At 34.9% G+C, this 26,483-nt stretch overlaps 2 protein-coding genes across 2 annotated transcripts; one reads left to right on the top strand and one right to left on the bottom strand.

The window, feature by feature from the left end:
- Nucleotides 1–2,248: 2,248 nt before the first annotated feature.
- On the bottom strand, nucleotides 2,249–9,534 carry LOC138306945 (peroxynitrite isomerase THAP4-like). Its single transcript, XM_069247529.1, has 6 exons — nucleotides 9,478–9,534; nucleotides 8,601–8,668; nucleotides 7,321–7,471; nucleotides 4,796–4,905; nucleotides 3,501–3,604; nucleotides 2,249–3,063 (listed from the first exon to the last, which is right to left on the bottom strand). Exons 2-6 carry the CDS (start codon nucleotides 8,614–8,616, stop codon nucleotides 2,944–2,946), a joined length of 501 nt encoding a protein of 166 aa, XP_069103630.1. The 5' UTR covers nucleotides 8,617–8,668; nucleotides 9,478–9,534; the 3' UTR covers nucleotides 2,249–2,943.
- A 31-nt stretch (nucleotides 9,535–9,565) lies between these two features.
- On the top strand, nucleotides 9,566–25,760 carry LOC138307017 (cell division cycle protein 20 homolog). Its single transcript, XM_069247642.1, has 10 exons — nucleotides 9,566–9,607; nucleotides 10,079–10,226; nucleotides 12,409–12,607; nucleotides 13,110–13,303; nucleotides 15,081–15,209; nucleotides 17,391–17,584; nucleotides 19,960–20,054; nucleotides 20,711–20,936; nucleotides 22,974–23,099; nucleotides 25,656–25,760. The coding sequence occupies exons 2-10, from the start codon at nucleotides 10,088–10,090 to the stop codon at nucleotides 25,758–25,760; spliced, it is 1,407 nt and encodes a 468-aa protein (XP_069103743.1). The 5' UTR covers nucleotides 9,566–9,607; nucleotides 10,079–10,087.
- Nucleotides 25,761–26,483: the final 723 nt, after the last annotated feature.

The raw sequence follows: 26,483 nt of genomic DNA on the forward strand, positions 1-26,483 counted from the left end.
ATTATGTTGGCATTTCTAAGCACGGGCACTTGCAGCTAAATTTTTTTTTTAAATCGAAAGCACAGGCACTTACAAATAAAGAAGTTTTTATTTTAAATCGAAAGCACAGGCATTTGCAAATCAAGCCGTTTTTTTTTTAAATCATAAACACAGGCACTTGCAAATGTTAAGTTGTTTTTTATCGAAAGCACAAGCAATTGCAAATAAAGGTTTTTTTTTTTAAATCATTGAACAACTTATGTTGGCACTTCTCAAGTACAGGAACTTTTTTTTATCAATTATTGAACAACATATGATGGCATGTATAAAGCACAGGTCACTTGAAATTTAAGATGTTTATAGTTATTAAGCACCAGATGAATGGATGTTGGTAATTTTGAAGCACAGGCACTTGCAAGTAAAGTTTTTTTTTAATTATTGAACAACTTATATTGGCTTTCGAGAGCACAGGCACTTGCATTCTTAATTTGAAGAACAGGTACTTGCAAATAAATGTTGGCATTTGGCAAAGCTAAGCACGGGCACTTGCAGCTAAATTTGTTTTTTTTTTATTTATTGAGCATTGGATGGTGGCAATTCTGAAGCACAGGCACTTGCAAATTCCTTTTTTTTTTTTTTTAAATTGTTGAACAAATTATGTTGGTACTTCTAAAGCACATGCATTTGCAATTAAGGTTTTGGTAATTATTGTACAATGGAGTTTAAAACACAGATCTACTGCTTTTAAAACATAAACAAACACATTATTAGAAATAAATTTTAATAAAACTGTTTAAAACTGAAAACATGTAATTCCACAGGAAAATACAAGAAATACACTAAAGAAGAACTTGAAAATGCAATCAAGGATTTAAAGCCTGGAATACCTCTGAGACAAATAGAAAAAAAGCACAAAATAAACAGAATGACAATCCTGCGACACAAAAATATAAGAACATTTGTTGGAAGTCAAAAACCCTAAGAAATCTATGTAAATCTAATGATTTAGTAACTTTAACAAAATATTCTTTCATCTCTTATATGATTGCTTAGGCCAAAAAAACATGTCTGTTTAGGGTTCCATTAGCAAAAAAAATAGGGTCGGTAGGTCGGGAGGATTTGTGTGTGTGTGTCTTACACTCTAAAATAATGGCCAGAACCAAAGTTTGAGATCGATATCCCGACTTTTAACTTTTTTTCGTAGAAAAGTATGAAAAAATATTAGGGTTGGGTGTAAAAAATTAGGGTTGGTCAGGTATCCCTAAACAGACATATTATTTTTGGGGCCTTAAAGTACTACAAAACACTAAAAATTAAAGTAAGATTAAACGCATTGTTTAAAAAACAAAAATGAATTAACTGTTGCAATGAACAATAGATCCCCGAGGGATATTGGCGCCCATCAAAGAATGATCTGTCTGACAATTGAAAGATGTATCTTTTCTCTGCTTTTCAAACTTTTTCAAACACACTACATACAAAATTTGAGACAGATCGCTTCAGTACTTTCTGGGATATAGCAGTAACAAACTTCAACTATCAAAATCCAAGATGGCTGCCTGGCGGCCATTTTATAGACTGATTGGTCCCAAAATGCAATATGCACAACTAGGGCCCCAGGGGAACCTACATATGAAATTTGAGAAAGACCCCTTCGTACTTTCCGAGAAATAGCGATAACAAATTTTAATTGTCAAAATCGAAGATGGCTGCCTGGTGGCAATCTTGTTGACCGATCGGTTCAAAACGCAATTTGTACAACAAGGTCCCTCGTATGAAATTTGAGACAGATCCCTTCAGTACTTTGTGAGAAATAGCGATACCACAGACAAAAAGCGATTTGAAAAGCCCAAAATCTGATGATGGTGGGCTAAAAACATAATTATTTTCAAACTGTTTTTTCTCTAATTTGTTCTTCGACTGCTCTTATAACATATGTCTAGTTATGAAAATGCAAAAAAATGAAAATAATTTATACATTGTAAGTGCAAACAAGCTTCAGGCATGGCACTATACAACTGCATACATGTCCCTTATTTGCTAATTGTAGAACAGAATATATTGACATAAAACATACATATTGGAGACCCAAACATTTAAAATCACTTGATAGCTTCCTTCAATTATGGCATTATATGGTTGTTAACATGTCCTTTATTTACTTCTTGTATAACAGAACTTATTGGTATATAACATGTATTGGCGATCAAAACATTTCAAAACACTCATTAACATAAATTATTTATCAAATTGATAACTATAAACAAACTTATTTCCTTGTCAATTTTATTTCGCATTTTCTTGTAAAATAACCTTAATCAATTGATTTTTTAAAAGCTCTTTTGTTTGTACAGAAAATTTCATCACACACATTGAAAAGTCAATTTACAGTTCATTACACAGTAAATGACTTAAATTTTGCCCAGGATTTGGCACCAATTCCCTGACACAATACTACACATGTTAAAGGTTTGGAAGGTATTTTAGGTCAGTAACAGTCTGGCAAGACAACAAAAGATATCACACAATGAGATCTCATTCTACACAGGTTAGGCAGTAAAACTGATCAACAAAAAATATCTTCATTCTGAAAGGCCCTGTTCTTTCCTCCTATGTTTGACATTTTGATAGAAAGTATTTATTAAAAGCAGTGTTTTTGGCGATTTCTTACAATCAAAAATGTAATCAAAAGATTAATGCTTATCAATAATATGATCAAATCATCAATTTCCCTTCACCAAAACAAACATGAGTTATCTATCTGCCTTTAGTGCTGACAAACATGTGTATCAATACTTAAAGGTTTCACACTCAATCACAAGAACACCTGGCATACTCAGGTTTCTCTCAGTTTAAATGCTAAGATATTGTATAGACTTGAAATCAGAGAAAAATATAATATGAAAGTATGATCAGGTATGCCACACCAATTTTTTATCACAAGTGTTCAGTCATTATCTTGAACTACAGAGTCACTTTTTTGTAGGTTACACGAAGATGTTCTGTCATTGGTGTATTGGCAGTTTCCATGAAAACCACTTGTTCCAGACTGTCATCACCTGTCTTGCTAAATACTCTTTTAATCTGTTGAAAAGATGAAAGATGAAAAGATCAATCGAAAAATGCATGAACTAAAAAATACTGGTCACTGTGACCTAAATTTTACATGATTGTGTAGTGATCAACAACGAGCTTTAATGGCTATCGATAAAATAAGACATTTAATATGACACTATTTGCAATATTTACTACCAAAGCACGATTTAATCTATGTATTCTACAAACTATTTTCATTGATACTAAAGGCTCACTATTGGAAAATCTCTCTTCTTTGAATATCAAAGGACAAGATCATTGCAGAACAATATACATCCATCACCAAAGGACTAAACTACTTGTCTACTTGTTCTTGCAGACAAGAGTCTTCAGTTATGCTATGACAGTCCAGGGGTGGATATAGGCAACAGTGACAGTAACCCCTGGGATATCAAGGATGTATGAGAGAATGATTGAATATTTACCTTTTTTGTCTCTGGAGGTTTACCAAATGACAAAAGTCCTACAGTGTGTGATTCTGTCCTGATCTCAGTGTCTGTAAATTCTCCTTCTTCTACTTCACTTACACCTGAAACAGATAGCAACACTGTTAAAACAAACACAAAGCAAAAAGGAGGGATAGTATACTTGAAATTGTTTGCTATTCAAAATTTGGACACTTCTAAATTTTAGAAGTAAAAGATAAAGGCAAAACAAATTCATTGACATTCTGGTTGGGTGATCAGATTAACTTAACAGCCAATGTCATTTAAGGATGGACTCCCATGTATGTGGCGTGTAGTGTGTGAAGTGCAGGTGTGTTTTGGACTTTTGTGTTGTGTGTGAAGTGCAGGTGTGTTTTGGACTTTTGTGTTGTGTGTGAAGTGCAGGTGTGTTTTGGACTTTTGTGTTGTGTGTGAAGTGCAGGTGTGTTTTGGACTTTTGTGTTGTGTGTGAAGTGCAGGTGTGTTTTGGACTTTTGTGTTGTGTGTGAAGTGCAGGTGTGTTTTGGACTTTTGTGTTGTGTGTGAAGTGCAGGTGTGTTTTGGACTTTTGTGTTGTGTGTGAAGTGCAGGTGTGTTTTGGACTTTTGTGTTGTGTGTGAAGTGCAGGTGTGTTTTGGACTTTTGTGTTGTGTGTGAAGTGCAGGTGTGTTTTGGACTTTTGTGTTGTGTGTGAAGTGCAGGTGTGTTTTGGACTTTTGTGTAGTGTGTGAAGTGCAAGTGTGTTTTGGACTTTTGGGAGGCTGCAGTATGTTTGTGTTTTGCCTCTTTGTAATATCGGAACCCTTTTTTAACTGATCATGAATATATACATGCCCAAACATCAATAAGTGTAAATTTTGGCATATGAAAGAGTTCACTAAAGCTGCAGGGTTAAAATATCATAATGCACATTTTAGAAGTTAACTTAGCAAAACAAAATTCACCCGCAAATACATCTATGTTTACAAGAGTTTTGGAGTGAAAATGATATTTTTGTACAGTTGTTTTATTTTAGTTTCTTTATTGGGGCAGGGCTGTTGTGGCCGAGTAGTTAAGATGTCCTGAAATATAACCACAAGCCATTCACTTCTAGGTTGTAAGTTCAAACCTCATGTGGGGCAGTTGCCAGGTACAGGTTGGTGGTTTTTCTCCAGGTACTCCGGCTTACCTTCACCAACAAACCTGTCATATCCTTAAATGACCCAGGCTATTAATAGGATGTTAAACTAATAAAACCAAACCAAACTTCATTGGGTGTTTTAGTAGACTTTTTATAATAGATATTTGATACTTACCAAAGTTGTGAGCTATCAGTAGAGCACAGTGTGATGTACCAGGCTTGAACCGAATAAACCCGAGTTCGTGATGCATTGGCTTCATGGTCTTAGAATTTCTCGAAAAGAAACTGTAAGAAAATAACAATCTTTTTTACTTATATAAGATAGCAATAACAACAAAAAAAGTGTCTGTATTCTACTCGCATACACTAGGGTACTTCTTGGTCTCCTATTTTTCTGAATGATGTCTCTTCTACTTTAAGATCTGCCAGATGTTCAAAGAATGATTAGCTTAATCACATTATTAGTGAAATTTTTATTTCTCATATGTTGCAAAATTTGTGTTTATAATTAATTAAGCAAGTACATGTAAGTAAAGCATGGAGTTGTTAGGATCCTGATAGAATTTGTACTGTTAGAAATTATTTTTATCTTGCTTTGAAAATTGTCGTTAAATTGTGATTATCTTAATCAGTTTTTGAACTTATTGGTTTTTTCACATTGTCCTTTTGTCACTATCCTTCCATATAGTTATATAAGATATATGTAATTAATACATTAATCCATCTGCACTATGCTTGATTTTAACTCCACTTATTTTCACTTTCATAAATGACATTGCTTTATTTCCAACTTTAATTTTGAGTATGTTCTTTATCAACATAGGTTTTATCTCTCATTTAAGTAAATCCTTTTGGACTGCCTATTCATCTCATTTCATTTCTGTACAATAATTACATCAAATGTAAATTAACCAATATCTTTTACAGGATTGTATTTTTAAATGTATAAAGTCTTAAGTAAAGTCCAACATCTATGTGCCGTATTTTTCACGCGAATCAAGATGAGTTTTTAATATGTTATTCATCATCAAAATTTACCAACTTTTTGAAAATTACAGTACTTTCAATGCATAGGTTTTAATTTTACATGTACAAATAAGAGCTGAAAATGAATTTTGGCAGTACTGCCAAAAATAATTTATTTACATCAATAGTGAAGTGAAATGAGTACATACAGTCAGACCATGAAGCCAAATTGTGGTCTACAATTTCATTACACATTTTTACAATGTTATTAGTAATTGTAAAGTGATTTCTGCAGGTATGTTTCCATGTAAACATATTTAAGGCATGAAAACAACAATTTTACAGTACAAAATTTCTGTGTTATAACTAACGTTTATAAGTCATCTGAAGCAATTTGAATGATTTTTACAGCTTTATTCATCAAACCTTATGGTTTTTAATAGATTAACGATGAAAAAATAGCACGTCAAAATTTTCGCCCAGTTACGACACATATAACTTTAAGCAAAGTCCAAGATCAATTTTGTCAGACATTATATACAATGTGTAAATATGATTTGATTGGAAAGATAAACAGATTAAATTCAATATGAATTTCCAGTATAACTAGGAAAACACCTGTTTGTGTTTAACATCCTATTAACAGCTATAATCATTTATATATCTATGCTGAAGAGGTTAAGGAAAGCCAAAGTACCTGGAGAAAAACCACCAACCTATATTTAATACATGACAACATCCTCGATACTCCATGGGTTCCGATCACTTATGATCCCTACACCCCTGGACAATCTTATAGTAGAATTGAAGGCAGCTCAGCGGAAAACAGCTGAAACCAATCACAGAACTGCAAATGTTTCCTTTGAAGACTACAGAGAGCGACGTCCAACATCAAAGCCACACAGCCAACCACAGTGTACTGTTATACAGCTCTTTTGATGTACATCAAATGACTTAATTACCTGTTTTGTTCTGTTGGCTCCAATTTTACTATGAGGTAGTCCAGGAGTGTAGATATCGTTAGTGATTGGTGTTACCGATAGGTAACGGTAATGTAGTGGAACGTCGGTTTCGTACCCAGTTGGTGACTAGAAGCGCCGCGGGGTAGTGACCTGTGCAATATTATGGGATGAACGGCATGGCGAAAAGGAAAACAATTATGGGACGCTGAGAAGAGTAAAGTTGGGGTTTGATAAACTTCCTAACTATGGGAAATAATCGTTGGTGCACAGGTTATTTGTACCTATAAGGCACTAACTGTTGATAACGTCTAGTAATGAAGTAACACAGGTAGGCTCGTTATATTTGAATATTGATGTCGGTATTGGCCAAGCATTGCTGGAAGCCTGCGGTATATACTACCTGGAATGTGAATTTGTTACAGCGAACTGTTCTATAAATGTGTGCTTTTAGCGTTACATACCTCGTGCGTTATATATATGTGTATGCTGTATAATCACTGGCGACTGATGGTCCACCACAATCAGAACCCCTGGAGTATGGCGGATGACAGCTACCCACATGGGATTCAAAGTTGAAACCATGGCAGAGGTAGATGGCTAGTGGTAACTTGTCAGGTTCTTGACCACTCAGGCCACTACGACCTCCATGGAAACACAGGAAGAATTTTGGTTCCAATGCGTAACCCCCACTTAGCCATATAGGAGGATAAAATCTATAGAACATTTCACAATATGCTTTAAGTGTGACTTTACATACAACTTCATTCCTTACCTAAACTGGATGTTGGGTTGTCCTACATGACTAAATGTCAATTCCTCGGTATAAGTGAAGTCTTTGATGGTGGGATATTTTCCAACACCATCGCCTTTCCATTTTCCAAGTAACCATGACAATGGCTTTATCATATCATGTACTTCAGGTCCTGTAATACAGAAAATTATAACCATGTAAATATTACTAAATCACAAAACTAACTAAACAGGATGATATCTGTAACAAATGTGGATATTTTTGTAACTCGGATCCCAGTTTCCCATTTTCATCAACGCAATTTCTTACTTCAAACGTCTTCCATAGGAACCAGAAGTTGAATTATAGAATTTAGATTCCTTCTGTTGTGTCTGGTTAACTGTTCTTTGATGTTAATCAAGCCCTCACCTCTTTGATGATTTATTTTAATACTATGGATTAGATTTTGCTGTATTCCAGATTGAGTTAATTTCCACTAAAGTAAATACCCTTGGCATAATAATAAAAGATTACCTGTGTACTCCTGTTCCTCCACCAACAAATATTTCTCACCATGAACGAGTATCAAAGAGGAGATAGCAAAATTTTCTCCCCACGAAGATAAAAACTAATAGACAAGTACCAAACATAAATTCTGTGTACTGGCTTGCATACTATATTACCCAGATAACTCTTGATTGTTTTGGATCATATTTTTCTACGCATTATAGAAATAGTATGCCTGTCGATAGCAAAATTTTCTCCCCACGAAGATAATCAACTAATAGACATGTATACAGTACATAAATTCTGTACCTGGCTTGCATACTATATTACCCAGGTAACTCTTGATTGTTTTGGATCACTCTCTTTTTCTACGCATTATAGAAATAATATGCCTGTCTTTATACAGTTAAAATACATCTTGGTGCAGTTAAGTTTACTTAAAATTTTTTTCCATAATCCTGAGTTGGATGATATTCAATGGAAATGAAGTAAAATGTACATCAATCACTCACTATACACATGTGAATAAGTCAATTATCATTATACCCTATACATGTATATTAATATCTCTTATGCTAAAAATTTCAAAGCTCAAACAATTTGTTGCGCAAAATGTTATGATATACTATATTTTGTGAATATTAATAATCCATTAAATTTTGCCTGTCATGCATTAAATTGAATTATATGTATGACCTCTTGTTATACACAATGTGAATCTGAATATAAAAAAAAAATTGAATTGAAAACTACAATTTGGTTTATCAATGAATAGTGATAACAACAGTGAATATGGATGACTTTCAATAACTTACCACTATCAGCTGACATCCTTTAGAGCCTAAGCTGTTCCTTCGAGACAATTTTTGAATAGGAATTACCTCTGTCAAGAAGAAAAAATGGACACATCTTTATTCAAACAGTAAAGACCATAATGTTAGATGAATAGCACAAGACATGTTTAAAACATTAGGTCATGTTGTTGGCTTTAAAAAATCGGTATCATCAATATTCCAGTGATTTCTATTACTGTTGTTATATCCACATACCCCTTGATTATATCACAGTAAACTATTCAATTAGGCTATTCAATTCTTTTGATGCACATCAAAAGACCAAACTACCTGTCTCATGTGTTGTTGCACATAGAACCTTCAGGTTTGCCATGACATAGTCCAGGAGTGGATATTACAATAAATTATTGTAACCCCTGCAGAGTATCTGAAGTAATCATCACAAGTAAATTAATAAGAGCGCAGTCTGAAAGTATTTTTTCTGTTTCTTGAGACCTTCTTAATGTTGAAAATCACCTAGCGTGTGCCATGCATGTATAAAGAAATTATAGGCAAATGATAAACACAAACATATATGACAAAATAAAATGAGGAGAATTTAAGTGTTAACATTGGCATTTTCGTAGCTGTCGAGACATTATTAATACAATAAAGCGGAAGACGTACACAGTCATCAAGCTGTCAAGTGACCAACAGAAAAATGTGTTTGTGTTTGCAAAGTACGATAGGTAATTAGCTGTATTCCACAATATAAAACCAATGCTCAACAAAATCTATGCTTCGAAATCGTCAACGCGATGTTTTTTGTCGGTTATAATCCAGTTTTAACACATGACAATTGATTAAGCAATCAGAAACTGACCATAATCAATGAAGCAAAACTCAAAATATCACTTACAATTTTAACCATGGGCGCCGCCATTGAAACAATATTAACCAATGAACATAGAGCTTCACTCGATACTCCGGACTTTTAGTTTAGATCACGTGATGTAAACGCGCTCTCTTTTGAAGTGGAAACAGAAAAGGTGAGCGGTCTATGTCCGATTCTTATCGATCTTTTTGCAAAATTTGGTAAAGTAATCTTTCTCAGAAATGGTTTTTTTTTATTATAAGCTTCCCATGGAAAAATAAGTGTCTTTCTGATTCGCGAGAATGTTGCATAATTACTTTAACTAAACAATCCGTTTCGAATTTTTTTCTGCACATGGATCTGCATGATCAGTGATGAATGTTTATTCCTTTTTATAGTCCAAACATGTCATCATTATAAGCCTGTGACTCTTAATTGATCAACTGCATTTTCAAACAGACTATTCGACATTGATTAAAAGAAAATCAAGAGATGTATACCATGTACTATGGATCGACATGCATGTTCATTTTTCCAAAATTGAAGTTTTTTATCAAATCATGATTGACATGCTACTCTGCTGTATGATATTCGAAATTACAAAATTAGTGCAGGTTCTCCTACCATGTGGTATAATAATTTGCAGATCTGAAGAATGTCGCAGTTCCAGTTCCATAGCATGGTGTCTGAGGTGACACGGATGGATGGGGAAATTAAAAAAGGACCAAAGATGAGATGGCAGAGGAAGGCTGAGGAATCTGGAGTAACTTATCTCCAAGTAGGAGCAGAGCCAAGTGTGTATATCAATAGTTAACGTGACGCTACCCAATTTGGAACGCTACCCAAAATGAAACACTTTTAAAATATGTGATACAGAATTTTCAGTTTACAATCTAAACTAACAATAACAGTCCTGAACAAAAATTAAGATGCTGACTAATAACTGTGACAATTTTAATATGTCATTTTCTTTCCAGTTGCTTATTATCTGTATTTAAAAATGAAAATAATGAAATTTTGAAAAACTCTGGGACACGACTTTGTGCGACAACCCTTAAAACACCATACATTTTAAAATAAGAAAAAATAAATGCTGAATGGAATATTTTTGAAAGACATGTGACTTGAATAAACAAAAAATGTTTTAACTTTCTTTTAATGAATTCAAACATTTTTTATCATGCCTGGGCATTTATTAATCAAACTTTATTTAGGAGGTGTTCCATTTTAGGTACTCAAACCTGCTGAAACACAGGGCTGGACCGGGCATGCTTCTAAGCTCTGTATTTATAAATATATGCACTGCTGACAAGTAAACAAATCATGAAATTAATAATAAAAGCATCTATTTGTGGAATGTTAAGAAAAAAATCTGGATTCAACCACAAGTAAGAAATTTTTTACAATTATCTTCAAAAAGTGTTTCAATTTGGGTAGCGTCACGTTATACATGTTATATTATGGTATTCGCTCAGTTGACATCGTTGGTAAGCTAAGGCTAGCTTGTGGAGATGTATTAAAGTTTCTTCAAACAATGGCATAGTGTACTCCTTACGCGTACTATGGACATCCGGTTGCTTAAAATAATGTATATACAGTCATTTCATTAACATTGAATCCTTTTCCGCTGCTAAGGAAACAGGAGATATATATATACACAATGTTACTTAATCTCGTAGTATTGGACCATCCAAGGGTTACTACATATACATGTATGACTGTCGTTATATCTTCTCCTGGACTATACTTTAAAATAATGTCATAGTCAAACTGAAGGTAACAGAAGACACTTGAAATTTGATCATTTGATGTACATAAAGAAAATCTAGTAACAGTATTCTATGGTTGAATGTGTGGCTTTGAAGGTGGGCGAGTGGTTAAGATGTCCCGACATATTACCACAAGCCCTCCACCTCTGGGATGCGGGTTCGAATCCCATGTGGGGCAGTTGCCAGGTACTGACCGCTGGCCAGTGGTTTTTCTCCGGGTACTCCGGCTTTCCTCCACCAACAAACCTGGCACGTCCTTACATGACCCTGGCTGTTAATAGGATCTAGTAACAGTATTCTATGGTTGAATGTGTGGCTTTGAAGTTGGGCGTCATTCTCCCTGTAATCTTCAAAGGAATTCTAGTAGCTCTGATTCATTGGTCAATTTTTTAATCCCGAATTGCCTTCAGTTTTACTCTAAGTTGTCCAGTAATATTGAACTTAGTAATCAACTTAAGCCTTCATGTGCCCGACTCTTCACTAAACTTGATAAACAACAGTCACTTGTTGGGGAACTTCTATTTATCATACTTAATCATTATCCAGCTAGGGTGAATTTCACAATTACCAAAAGATACATCCCCTGGTTCATGCTTGACCATATGGTGTGTATTGTATATGGACACTTCACTCATCCACCACTGATTTTTTTTATTCATGAACTAATCTAGCCTTTGAATTGGAAGGTCAAATGCATGCATCTTTCATTAATCAAATGTGAATGCATATGTTATTACTGGTTTGATTGTAAAATGGTTAAAAAAAATGTAAATAATGCAGCTTTTGCTAATTGATTTACAGGGCTTTTTCTAGGGTTTTTTTTTGGGGCTGATAAAATATCCATGAAATGTATGCCAAATTACAGTTACTCCTTGCAATTTCCTTCCCAATTTGCCAAATTCTGTCCCTAAATAAGTTAAAAAGGCCTCCCTTCCCAATGAAGATTTTTTATAAAAAAATATATAAAAATTACTTTTTGTGTCCAGATCTATCTATATTATCATATTAGGTCATGCAATTTACTACATATAGTAATACTTATATTTCTTCATTGATTTTATATACCGGGTAGTTGTACAAGTGAAGTGTTGCAAATTAATTGTTTTAACATGTATAATAAATTATTTTATACTGCTGGAATCTGTTTGTGTAGAACAAAACTTGAAATTCACCTTTACAATTTTGTTAAATTTCTTGTATTCAATAGGAGGTCCCCTGTCTCCATGGAAACCAAGATCTGCCAAGACACCATCTGGCATAACTCCTAAGACACCTCTTTCACCAAGTAAAACTCTCATTCCTTCATCAAATAAAACTCCAGGCAAGTCGACTCAGCCCCAGGGGAAACATCCATCAAAAACACCCAACAAGACGCCTGGCAAACAACCACAGCCAAAACAGGACAGGTATCATTTCCTATCATATTGCATTCTTCTTAGTTGTACATTAGAAACTCATCATGGTACGTATACCAGTACTGAGGCCAGAGGTTTTTCTTCCAGCTCTTGTTCTTGATTATCCCAGACTGTTGGCTGTGATGTTTGAGTGATTAACATGTCCCAACATATCTAAATACCACAAGCCCTCAACCCCAGGGTTTTGAGTTTGAATACCTTGTGGGACAGTTGCTGGGTACTTACTGCTGGTCAGTTGTTTTTCTCCAGTTACTCCAGCTTATCTCTACCTATCAACCTGGCACATCCTTAAATGATCTTGGCTAAACTGACCAAATTATGATGTTGAAATATATAGAGACCCTAAACAACTGGTAATGTAATGTTTTTTAGAAACAATGATTTTATTCTTTAATACAAGTACAATTTTATCATCTATTACAAGTTCTCTTGACTATTATAAAAAAAAAATCTGAATGCTGATGATAATAATTCTGTTACATATCGTTTGAAGGTTTATTCCAAATCGATCCACAACAGACATTGACATGAGCCACTACGCAATGATGAACGACAAAAATGATGAGAACACACCACCCCCTAAAACTGGTTACCATCAACAACTGAATGAGGCACTGAGCAAAGGACAGAATCCTCAGAATGCCAAGGTGCTCAGCTTCAAGGAGAAGGCACCAGAAGCCTCGGCTGGTTTGTTATATCATTGCGTTTATACATTTCAGAGTTATATCCTTTGTTTCAAAATGGTTACAATTGTTTTTAAAATGTCCAAATAAAATGTGTCCTTTCCAATAAGCATTGAATGCATAAAATGAAAAAAACAAAAATTGTTTGCAATTAAATTTTGTTTTGTTTTATGCAATTCTGGCGATAAATAGACAGTTTCTTATCAATGTGGCACAGAGTTTCTTTAAGTGTCTATTATAAAATTTAAACCTTTTTTTTTATATTTACAAAGGAAAATGTCAAGATCATGACAACTGCATGAACCATTTAATTTTTAGCTCACCTGGCCCGAAGGGCCGTTGAGCTTATGTCATGGCGCAGCGTCCGTCGTCCGTCGGCGTCCGTCAACATTTTCTTTAAATCGCTACTAGTCATAGAGTTCTACATGGATTGTAACCAAATTTGGCCACAAACATCCTAAGCTTGGGGGAGTTGGAACAGAACTTGTATAAATTTTGGCTCTGACCCCCCGGGGGCAGGAGGGGCGGGGCCCAATAGGGGAAATAGAGGCAAATCCTTTAAATCGCTACTAGTCATAGAGTTCTGAATGGAATATAACCAAATTTGGCCACAAACATCCTTTTTGGAAGGGGAACAGAACTTGTATAAATTTTGGCTCTGGTCCCCTGGGGGCAGGAGGGGCGGGGCCCAATAGGGGAAATAGAGGTAAATCCTTTAAATCGCTTCTTGTCATAGAGTTCTCAATGGATTGTAACCAAATTTGGCCACAAACATCCTTGGGGGAAGGGGGAACAGAACTTGTATAAATTTTGGCTCTGACCCCCCGGGGGCAGGAGGGGCGGAGCCCAATAGGGGAAATAGAGGTAAATCCTTTAAATCGCTACTTGTCATAGAGTTCTGAATGGATTGTAACCAAATTTGGCCACAAACATCCTTGGGGGAAGGGGAACAGAACTTTTATAAATTTTGGCTCTGATCCCCCAGGGGCAGGAGGGGCGGGGCCCAATAGGGGAAATAGAGGTAAATCCTTTAAATCGCTACTAGTCATAGAGTTCTACATGGATTGTAACCAAATTTGGACACAAACATCCTAAGCTTGGGGGAGGGGGAACAGAACTTGTATTAATTTTGGCTCTTACCACCCGGGCGCAGGAGGGGTGGGGCCCAATAGGGCATTTAGAGGTTAATATTAAAATTCCTTCAGAAAAGAAACAATGAACCTGTATTCAGAACATTACTTGGCATTACAAACCAGGTGAGCGATACAGGCCCTCTGGGCCTCTTGTTAGTTAACACAAAAATGTAAAATTTAAAGTTCATGTACAATGTATAGTAAATTCCAATGCTCTAGATCTGGCCATGGACAAGCATGCATTTGTAATTCTCCACAAGTCCAACTGTTTAGAAAACTAAAAATATAGGTTAATTAATAACCCATTATAGTCTATCATTAGACCAGACATTTTGTCACATGGTGCAAACACATATTCAGTATCGCATTTAAAACTTGAAGTAATGTCATATATACTTGATTGCCATTGGTCCAAGAAATAAAAAAAAAATTACAGGTTTAATTTCCTTCCTGCTTGATTGTCATTACCAAACAAAAAAGGTCCATGCGTGCTGTAGATGTAAGTCTGTAATAACCTTTAAGTGCTGTTCCTTTGAAAACTAGAGTATCAGAATTTATTATGAACTATATATATACTTCATTCATTATTTCTGATTCTTATTTTATTAAAAAAAAGCATTTATAGAAATCACTGCTATTTATTTGTAGGTCACCTGAACAATCTGAAAGTGTTGTACAGTTCCAGTAAATCTGCCGTGCCTAAGTGTTCCACGACTCGCTTTATCCCACAGCAGCCTGACCGTATCCTAGACGCTCCGGAACTATTGGACGATTACTGTAAGAACTTGTTTAAATATCAACTTTGTTCCTCTAAACACATATCAAACTTGGCTTTAAGGTTTCTGTTGTATATTTGCATAGGACTATTAAAATTTGAAAAATAGAATAAATTCTGTTTTGGCTAAGTCATATAAAACTTGAAAAGTTTTTCTCACATAGCTAGCCATGTAAGATAGAGTTGTCCCATGAAAGACAGCCATGTAAGATAAATCTATCTTACATAGCTGTGACGTCACAATTGCCAAACAATCAGATGACATCATATCAGCCAAAGTTGACGTCATTTTTCTTCTATTTCGATTGATTTGCCGGATTTATTTACCATTTCATTTGTTTAATTTGCATTTCAAACCGTTTTACCTAAGATTTCTTGTTTATATTTATTAATATAAACCAAACTTTGATGAGCTCTTTCGAATGGCGTTCTTATTTTTAAAATCGATCAATTATTTAAGAAGTTAAGATTTTGTCACAAAATGGCTGCCTCACCTTTCGTGCAAGTAACTCGACAAGCAATGTGAGAAAATAACTCTTTCATATGTAAATTATGTAGGATAGAACTATTCCACCCTCGGGTACAGAATTTTGGGTCAGAAACCTCGGCAAGCCTCGGTTCTGACCCAAAATTCTGTACCCTCGGGTGGAATAGTTCTATCCTACATATGTACATATGAAAGAGTCATATATTCTTCCTATTCTTTCTTCAGATAGTTGTATGATTCATGCTTAACATGATATTGAATTGTCTTTATATGTTATATATATTAAATAATGGCTTTTGTTAAAGTTTTCAAAAGACAATTTATATTAAAGTTGTATGGTCTGTGACTTGTTGTATTTTTGGCATAGAAACAGTTTTTAAAGTGTTTAACATATTTTTCTCTGTCTCTCTAAGTTTTAAACTTTCGATATTTACCGACTTTTGTAAAGTTCGTATTCGCAAAGTTATTAAACAATTAAATCAAAATATTGATTTTTAATGTGTACATGTTTAAAATAGCTCGGAAGTATCCAAACAGGTCCGATCTATTCCGATCTGTACAGGTATTGATGATATTGACCATTTGACATAGATCGGGAGGTTCCGATCTATACTGGTATCGCCGAAGTCGGTCACGTGATGCAACTCGGTTTTCCGATATTACCCGAAAGTTTGAAACATGGCGTTGACTGTGACGGTTCTTTTCAAAATGTGTAATATTTCATGTGACTTTTACTGCTATGTCAATAGTATATTGGTGCTTTTATGGATCTGAACCAGCATATATTAGCATCCATATTCAAACATTGTATGTTTTACGACAGTTTATGATGGTGAAAATTACAAAAAATACAACTTTAAGATTAATGTTGATAACGGCACAAATATCATATAGTTATGTTCTATCTGCTAGTGACACCTAAATATACACTACACCTAATAATGTCTAATCCTAATGCTGTCTAGTCAGTCTTATATATGAAGATATAGAGCTGCCTGATCCAATTGATAATTATTTGTATTGAAGATTAAAAAAAAATCAAAAATTCAGCTCAAAAGTTATTTCAAGTCGACAAAACATATTGTAATGCTCTCAAATTGAATGTTTCAGTCCATGGTCTTGTTGTTTTTCAAGCTTGATACATTTTTTTCTTTTTAAAAAAAAAATTTTTCTGGATATTTAGAGATTCTCCATGGCCGACAGAGTATAAACGATACTCATTATTTGAACAATAGTTTGTGTTTGATCGTGTGTGTGTGTATATATATGTATAATTAACACAAAAACTAATATGAAATACTTTGTTTTGCTTTTGGTGCATGCACAATAAGTACTTATAATTAATTTCATATAGGAGATAGTACCACAAATTTTTTTTCGAGATGCAAATAATTATTTTTAATATTTTTATCTTGAAGTAAAATTAAAAGCTCAAACTGTTCATTGGTGTAATATAAGTAACTTTTGTAACTGAAGAAAAATACTAATTCTTCTGCTGCAGTATTTGATAAAGAAAAATTACCATTTGTTTGAGGCGCAGCATTCTGTAACATAAACCTAAAGCTGCACCAGAGTATAAACCATACCTGATTTCCATGTAAAAATAAGGTCCCAGCTGATAAACTGCAAATTTGTTTACCTGTCTTAAATTCCCATAAAAGGTGTTCATTTGTAATATTATAATGGTGATTTACAGATTTGAACCTGCTTGACTGGTCGAGTAACCATTTAGCTGTAGCACTGGGTGGAGCCGTGTACATGTGGAATGCCTCTGATGGGTCAATCGTCCAGTTAATGGAGATGACCAGTACTGATGATTATGTGTCCTGTGTATCGTGGATAAAGGAAGGGAACATTCTAGCTGTTGGTACAAACATGGGAAACACACAGGTAAACTTCACTCCTATTACAGTAATACTCTAAAATCACGTTTTCGTGAGATGCTGTATTGGATCCAATAAGCGCCTTGTCATGACCAGGACACTTAAGAATTGAACGAAGTAAAGAGAGCAAACAGGACCAACATCCTTGATACTCAAGGGGCTACTGTCACTCATGTTATATCCACCTCTGGACTATCTCATAGAAAAACTGAAGGCACAAGAAAGGTAATTTGATCTTTAATGTATGTCAAAGGAATTGTATAATGGTATACTGTGGTTGACTGTGTTGCTTTGAAGTTGGGTGTTGCTCTCTCTGTAATCTTCAAAGGCCTGTGATTGGTCCGACAGTTCTTTTCTCCTGAACTGCCTTCAATTTTACTGAAAGATAGTCCAGTGGTGGATACAACATCAGTGATAGTAACCCCTGGAGTATCAAGAATGTAGGACCAAAAGAAAGTTTTAAAGAGAGTTTTTGTGTAATTTCGCAAGAGTTTGAATGTGAATTCAAATGTTTTGCAAATAAAAGACAAAATATGTATAAATTGTATAAATATATTAAAGGCCCACTACTTTTTCCAAACGGTTTTCAATTTTTAAAATGGGAATGTAAAACGAGATTGATAATTTTTTAGAGTTGCAAAATTTATAAGCTTACCGCTAATACTACACTTATCATCACATTATGAACAATTTAATTGAAATGAATTAAATGTTAATTTTTATAACACAAGTCGTCTTATGTTGCCTTCGTCTTAACCTGTAATTACCATGCGGTAGTTGAGTATCGCTCTGCCAGACGGTAGAACAGCGAAATGAATCTTCACTGGTAACTTAGATTGTGCATGGAATCTAGCATTTGTTTGGTATTTCCAGTGTTCCCGATCACACAGAAACGTGTATGCACGCTAAAATATTTTCCATTATTTGGTGATAATTGTTTCTATTATTTCTGATTTTGATTGAAGAAATCGTAAGTGTGTCAAAACGTGTTTTGCGATACCAGAAGTAATCCTTTCAGTAAACATTAAATGCAGCACACCAAGTGACAGATGTGTTAACTACTTATCTTCGTTGTCCTATGATAAAATTCGAGACCATCGTTAGTCTCGGGACTGGTCCTTATATCGCTTAAAGAGCATGTGTTACGTATACAGGAAGCAATATTTGCGATGCAGATTTTAATCATGCGATAACAACCAGAGTTGTGTATGTCCAGCACTATCATAGAGTATGAAACCGAACTTCAAATTCAGTTGGTTCTTTGAAGAAGAGAATTGTTTGTGATACCAATTATTACAGAAATCGGCTGTAAGACAGCGATACATTTACCAGTGATGTATTATATATAAGTCTCTGATTTTACAAGCGTTTGAGGATCAGCACATTCATGGATTGGGAGGGTGAAAAATTTGTAGATTTATACGAAATATTTTGAATATTACTTTTTAAAATGAATTTGTAAATTGATTGCAATGTAAGATGGACTTAATGCATATTAAGAACATGATTTTTAAGTGAAGAAATTGACACAACATGTACTGTACGTCGTCTGTTCATATTTTATCTGATTGAATAACTTTCAGACAAATTCAAGAAGCAGCAATGTTGTTTAGAATAAATCAAACAAAGAGATATATATCTAACACTGTTTTAAATTGTGGTTTTTTTTCCTTTGGCAAAATATAAGTTACACTTTGTCTTTATTTTCTGTCAAAGAATACCCAAATGACATGGGAAAATATGCAAATAAAGTGCACTCCTTAAATATGGCACTGTAACCCCATTTTGCAAGCTATGGGGGTACACACAAAAAACATTTGAAAAAGTGACCGGGAACACTGATTTCAGTCTCCACTAAGGCCATCGACATATATTTCTTTATGTTGTTATTGTTTTAAAGAAACTTTTATTTTTGTTTTGGAAAGGCAGTGGGCTATAATGTACAATTGTCAGCAAGAGACTTTGTCACTAATTTATGTATCTTGGAATATCTTGAAAATATGAAAACACAAGATATTGTATACACAAAAAAGAAAGTGGTTTACAGTTTGTAAATATTTTTATTCAAATGAAAGTAATATTCAGACAACTATCAGAAAAACAGAGTAAATTAATTAAATTACCTTAACTTTATAACAAACATGAGCAGTATCGCTCTAAAATCTTTAAATTTCTATGCAACTTTTTTTTTCCTGGTTCAAAAATTTGTTATGAAATTAATTCTATCATTCAATGTTAAATTTCAAGTTATAATCACAATGAATGCATTTCTCTTTGATTTGCGTGTTTCAAGAGTATTGCTGTCTGCAGAAATCTAATTTTCATTTGCTATAAAAATGTTGTTTGTTAAATCCATAATTTCGAAAGACATTCCTCTTTCAGCTGTGGGATGCTGAAAAACAGAAGTTGGTGAGAACAATGCCGGGACACTCATCGCGTGTAGGTTCTCTTGCATGGAATACCTTTATCATCAGTAGGTGAGGCAGACAAAGAGGAACCTGTTTCTGTATCAGAAAGAATATAAGGAATACAGTAAAAAAAAAACACGGCTATAACAAACCTATGGGGACCAACAAAATCATATTGCTATAAGCTAGTTCGTTATATACACATTACAGACAACCTTGACAGGGAATGCAATCGTGTTCGTTATAAACTTGTTTTACTGTAACTGTTAAAAGTTCTGGGGATAAGGGAGCTTTGTGATAACAATCATAAATGATTATTTAGCAAATCACCAACAGTCATCACAATTTGATTATGTTCTTTATCAAGTAGTAATTAGAATTATCAGTGTCAATGCATAAAGACATTTGATGAAAAATACATTAGGTTGAATAACTAAGTTTCAACTAAGTTAAGTAGTCCAATATCTGTGAAAATTAAGAATTTGATACCTATTGTTATTTCACAATTTCTAGACTTGTATGAAATGATAACTTCATCTTAAGTTCTTTGAAAATAGAAGAAGAAACCTCTGATGTAAAAATTGCAAATTGAGCTAAACATAGAAATATCAGAAAATGGCAGACAAACTCTTGCTTTATTGTATGATAAGCTAGAAATAAAATTCATGCATCACATGCTTTTATGTTTGAATCCATGTTTTTTTTAATGTTTTTGTATTTGATAGTGGATCTCGGTCCGGTGTGGTACGACATCATGATGTACGAGTAGCCAATCACCACGTAGGCACACTGTCCAACCACTCACAGGAAGTATGTGGTCTGAGCTGGTCACATGACGGGCGCTATCTGGCTAGTGGGGGTAACGACAACCTCCTCAACATCTGGGATAACAACATGTCACACGAGTCAGTGCCAGTACATACCTTCACCCACCATCAGGCCGCTGTCAAGGTATCTAATATATACATTGTACATTAAACATGGATATATTCACAGTTCCTGTACATACCTCCCTCACCATCAGGCCGCTGTCAAGGTATCTAATATATACACTGTCAAGTTATCTAGAATATATAAATATTGAATGAACTTAGATTGTTCAGGTCTTTAATTTCTTAGGGGAATTGTATTGACTGAGATTCTCCGTGTCTATAAAATCATTAAAAACCCAGGCCTCAATCTCCAGAAACAAAAAATTCTGAACTAAAGTTCAGCCTTTTTTGACATGTTTGTTTCAAGGAATCTTGGCCTGGTCTCATAATTTTGTAATTGAAATAAATCCATATAGAGTCTGTCTGAATATTGTTATTGCTTTCTAGGAAATGTTCTAATATTTTAAAAAAAAAAATATATATATACAGTCAAACCTCGATGTATCGAAGTTCAAGGGACCGTCAGGAAAATTTCGAAACATTGAGACTTCGAATTATTCGTAGTTGAAATTTGACCGATTTTTTTTTTTACCATGACCAACTGTGGTAGTTGTATACATGTCATCTCCGTTCCGTAAACTTTATAATCATTGTATTTACCACACGCAAAAAAAAAAAATGAGTATAAAAATGAGTATATATGAGTAAGTATGCAATTAATCACATGTATTGCTATCGTTAGTAATACATATGTGTATTATAAACAAGACTTACATGTACTAGGCCTAACCCATGTACATGTGTTCGTTTGGTGACTATTTAAGCGATGGTTAATATTACGGAATGAATATAAAAACGAAAACACGTTGTAAAAATGAAACTAAAAAGGAGGAACCGAAAGCTCTACAACACCTACAAAATACTTCGATTTAGAATGATCGATTTGCTCCAGTATTTATGCCAAAGTTTTGCAATATGGCAGTTTTGAGTATGAGTTACTAATAATGTGGCTCGCTATTTACCGTTCTGTGTAAATTCTACAAACCGCTTCCAATGGCGGCGGCGAACAACTGTATCTTTGCCGTACTAATGATTTTAATAGCAGCTTGTAAAAAAAAAAAGCACTGGGTATCGGCCTGATCAGTGATATTAATTATATTGATGATATCAAGCAAGATACACAAACTGTCATAATGCCTATTGTCCGGCGAAGGGCCGTCACGAGACAGCTAGGTGTGACAGCATGCCGTGGGGCATCGGCGAACATCTGATCTGTACAGGTAAAATTTTTATTTGAATCATCGAGTGTCAGTTACCTTTGATTCTATAACAAATGGTCCATGAAAAAAGTTCGATACAACGAGAACTTCGATTCATAAAACTTTGATTCATACATGGGTTAGTTAGTAATGTTATATAGTATAGAAATTCGGGACCAGACAAAAAGTTTGATACAGCGAGAAATTTGATTCATCGGAGTTCAAATCATCGAGGTTTGACTGTATCTGTTGATTTGTAAGCCCTAAGTGTGAATACTTTATGGTATATTTGTTGATTTGTAGGCCACAAGTAGAACAGTTTATGGTATAACTGTAAATTTGTAGGCCCTGAGGATGAATACTACATGGTATAACTGGTAATTTGTAGGCCCTGAGAATGAATACATCATGGTGTAACTGTTGATTTGTAGGCCCTGCGTATGAATAATTTCTGGTATATCCATGTTGATTTGTAAGCCCTGATTATGAATATTAATGGTATAACTTGATTTGTAGGTTCTGCGTATAAATACTTTATGGTATAACTGTTAATTTGTGGGCCCTGAGTAAGAATATTTATGGTATAACTATTGATTTGTAGGCCCTGCCTATGAATACTTTTTGGTATATCCATGTTGATTTGTAGACCCTGAGTATGAATACTTTATGGTATAACTGTTGATTTGTAGGCCCTGAGTATGAATATTTATGGTATAACTGTTGATTTGTAGACCCTGAGTATGAATATTTATGGTATAACTATTGATTTGTAGGCCCTGAGTATGAATATTTATGGTATAACTATTGATTTGTAGGCCCTGAGTATGAATATTTATGGTATAACTATTGATTTGTAGGCCCTGAGCTGGTGTCCGTGGCAGGCAGACCTGTTGGCCAGTGGAGGAGGTACAGCTGACAGACATATTCGGTTTTGGAATGTTTCCACTGGCTCCTGTTACAATTCTGTCGACACAAACTCCCAGGTATCTCACAATGCTGTTACCAGTGAGTCAGAGGATAAATCATGTTGTGTCCCATATCATGGGAATTTTATCCATAGTATAACTTTTAACAGCTAAAGGCAGTGATTTTTTAGGTCATCTGACCCAGAGGGTCAGGATGACCTATAGTCATCACATTGCACCGTCCGTCGTTCGTACGGCGTTTGCGCCGTGCGTAAACTTTCATTCAATACAACTTCTTCTCAATAAACCGTAAGGCCCAAAGTACTCATATTTAGGCCTGTAGCATACTGGATATGAAGGGCTACCAAAGTTGTGAAAATAAATGACCTTGACCTACTTTTCAAGGTCACCAGGGGTCAAATAGGCTTAAATCTATGAACGACTTCTTCTAACTAAACCGAAAAGGTCCAGGGGGTACTCATATTTGGCCTGTAGCATGCTGGGATGAAGGGCTAAAAGTTGTGTAACTCTTAAATGACTTGACTTGATTGTCAAGGTCACCGGGGGTCAAATAGGCTAAAATCTGATAGTGAACGACTTCTTCTAACTTAACCAAAAAGGTCCAGGGATACTCATATCGTTGGCCTTGTAGCATGTGAGGGATGAAAGGCTACACAATAGTTGTGATAATAAATGAACACTTGACCTACTTTTCAAGCTTGGATGGGTCAAAAAAAGTCTAAAATCTTTGAAAGACGACTTTCTAGCAACTAACAAAAATGGGCCAGGCGTTACTCATTATTTGGACCATGTAGCATTGCTGGGATGAAGGCGTATTTACATTGTTGGTCGAAAAATTAATGACCTTGACATGCATGTCAAGGTCACAACGCGGGGTCCAAATAGTGCTAAGAATCTGTTGAACAACTTCTTCTAACTAACCGAAAAAGGTCCAGGTTACGTCATATTTGGACTGTAGCATGCTCGGTGAAAAGGGACTACATACATGTTGTGAAAAATGAATGGACCTTGACCTTCCCTTTCAAGGTCTTTGGAGTCGTAAATAGACTAAATTCTTTGAACTGGGTACTTCTTACTAAATAACCGAAAAGGTTCTCAGGGTACTCCATACTTTGGCCTGTAGGCTTGCTGGGGATAGTTGAAGGACTACCAAAGTTGTGAAAAATGAATGACCTTGACATACTGTCAATGTCCACCGGGGGTAAAATAGGCTAAAATCTTTGAACAACTTCTTTCTAAACTAACCGAACAGGTTCAGGGTACGACACTATATTGGCCTGTAGCATGCTGGGATGAAGGGCTACCAAAAGATGTGAAAATTAATGACCTTCCCCCCCCCTGTACTCTCCTTTTCAAGGTCATAGGAGTCAAAATAAACTAAATTCTTTTGATTGACTTCTTTTATACTTAACCCGAAAAAGGTTCTGGGGGTACTTCATATTTGGCATGTAGCATGCTGGGATTAAGGGCTATCACAAAGTTGTGGAAAATTAATGACCATGTCGTTCTTTCAGGTCAACAGGGGTCATATTAGGCTAAATTCTTTGAACGATTTTTGTTAACATAACCAACAAGTCCAGGATACTCATATTTTGCTCGTGGCATGCCATCATACGGGTTTAGCATTAATTATAAAAATGAATGAACATTGAACTTCTTTCAAGGTCACAGTGAGTCAATGATAGCTAAAATCTTTTAACTACACCTGTTAAATTAGACGAAAGGTCCTGGTGTATTCATATTTAAGTCAGTAGCTTGCTGAGTTAAAGGGCTATCAAAGTTGTGTAAATGGAAATGAATGACATTGACCTACTTTCAAAGGTCACGAGGGTCAAATATTCCAAAATCTTGAATTTTGAACTTACTTCTCAAGTTCTACCAGTGTGATTAAGTTGGAAACCTTCATGAAATGATTTCCTGACATGTGGTTCCCGACAAAAGCTGTTGTTATATTTTTTATGTCAATCCAAAATCCAAGATTGGCTGACCACTGATGATCCAAGTGGGCCTGCCACTGATGGCCATCTTTGAAAACACATTTTGAACTTCTTCTCAAGTTCTACCAGTGCAATTTAACTGGAAACTTGAAACATGGAAATGCGGCTGATATGATCTTGACAAAAGTGTTGTTATATCTCTGGTTGATCCCAGATTGAAGATTGGACTACCATGACACCATATCTCTAATTATTTTCCTATTACATGCTATTGCCAAGATAGTCAGAATGACCTCAGTTAAGGCCCTTGGGACCTCTAGTTTAACTGATTATTGGATTAGAAGAAACCAAAACTGCAATAACCTTATCATATATGGATTTTTTTTAGGATATTTATAGAGATTGATATAATTTTTTAAAGAATTTTAATGATGCTAAAACTGTTCTTTAAAAATGCTTTAGTAATCATGCTCTATTCCTGATTTTCCTTCTCCAACATAACCCTCTTAATTCATTAATTGTTTAACTGGTGATGAGTAAGGCTGAACATTTCTCTATACATTTTACTATTGAGTAAATCAGAGGTTGAGTAAGGACTGAAATGTTTCTTTTTATAAGACGAGGAATTATCAAATTGTAATTTTTGAGGAAAATATATTGATATGTTCTGCTTTAGAGTTTGATCCAATCCATGTTGTCAAAAGAACACAAAGAACTTATCTCTGGTCACGGGCTACTCACAGTACCAGTGGACCATCTGGAAAAATACCCATTCAAATGACCTGAGTGGACGAACACTCCACAGTGTAAACACTTTTGTTCTGATTATATATTAAAGGATTAAATGTACGTACAATGTTTAGAGCATGACATTAACAGGCACTGATTTCTTCATTAAATTAATAGAGTACCTTGTTAAAGAAAATGGCCTGAAATACTAAATCGTATTAATTGATATAAAACAAACTTCTAATCGAGCGGATAATTATGTGAAATTCTTGTTTGTAGTTTGCTATATGTATATAATGTGATTGCCAACCAATGATGTTGGTACGTGATATCCATCACAAAAGTGTAAACAAAACACATTCTCTCAATAACAAATTTAATGTTCTGTGATGGTGTTTTATACAGTGACATACTTCGAGGAGAGTTGTGGTCTGTCGATGTCCCAAGATGGCCACCACCGGTTGCTAGTGCTCTGGCTGTGATGAAACCCATACGTCTCTTGGAAAGTGTTTTGAGGGCCAATGACCTGTTACGACGCACAGACATAATACCACCAAGGACTAAAGTAGCTTCAGCCCAAAATGACGAGAGCTGGGATACGATACAATTCTAAGTAAACAGATATCAAACTTTGGGCCCTGTTTGGTAATTAAATCAAACGAACTACCTTACATGTCTTTTGTGGAAACAGTGCATGTGTGGATTTCATCAACCTTTTGCATGGACCAAGCAGCAGGTGTATATATTTGCCCAGAACACATTGATATGACATGTA

Source organism: Argopecten irradians, chromosome 14 (assembly GCF_041381155.1).
Source record: "Argopecten irradians isolate NY chromosome 14, Ai_NY, whole genome shotgun sequence".
NCBI lineage: Eukaryota > Metazoa > Mollusca > Bivalvia > Pectinida > Pectinidae > Argopecten > Argopecten irradians.

Coding starts and splice junctions, on each gene's coding strand:
- LOC138306945 (XM_069247529.1), bottom strand. Junction 4,906..7,320: donor CAACCCAACATCCAGTTTAG/GTAAGGAATGAA, acceptor ATTTTCTTACAG/TTTCTTTTCGAGAAATTCTA. Junction 3,064..3,500: donor AACCTCCAGAGACAAAAAAG/GTAAATATTCAA, acceptor TCTTTTCAACAG/ATTAAAAGAGTATTTAGCAA.
- LOC138307017 (XM_069247642.1), top strand. CDS start 10,088: ATGTCGCAGTTCCAGTTCCATAGCATGGTGTCTGAGGTGACACGGATG. Junction 20,055..20,710: donor AATACCTTTATCATCAGTAG/GTGAGGCAGACA, acceptor TGTATTTGATAG/TGGATCTCGGTCCGGTGTGG. Junction 20,937..22,973: donor ACCATCAGGCCGCTGTCAAG/GTATCTAATATA, acceptor ATTGATTTGTAG/GCCCTGAGCTGGTGTCCGTG.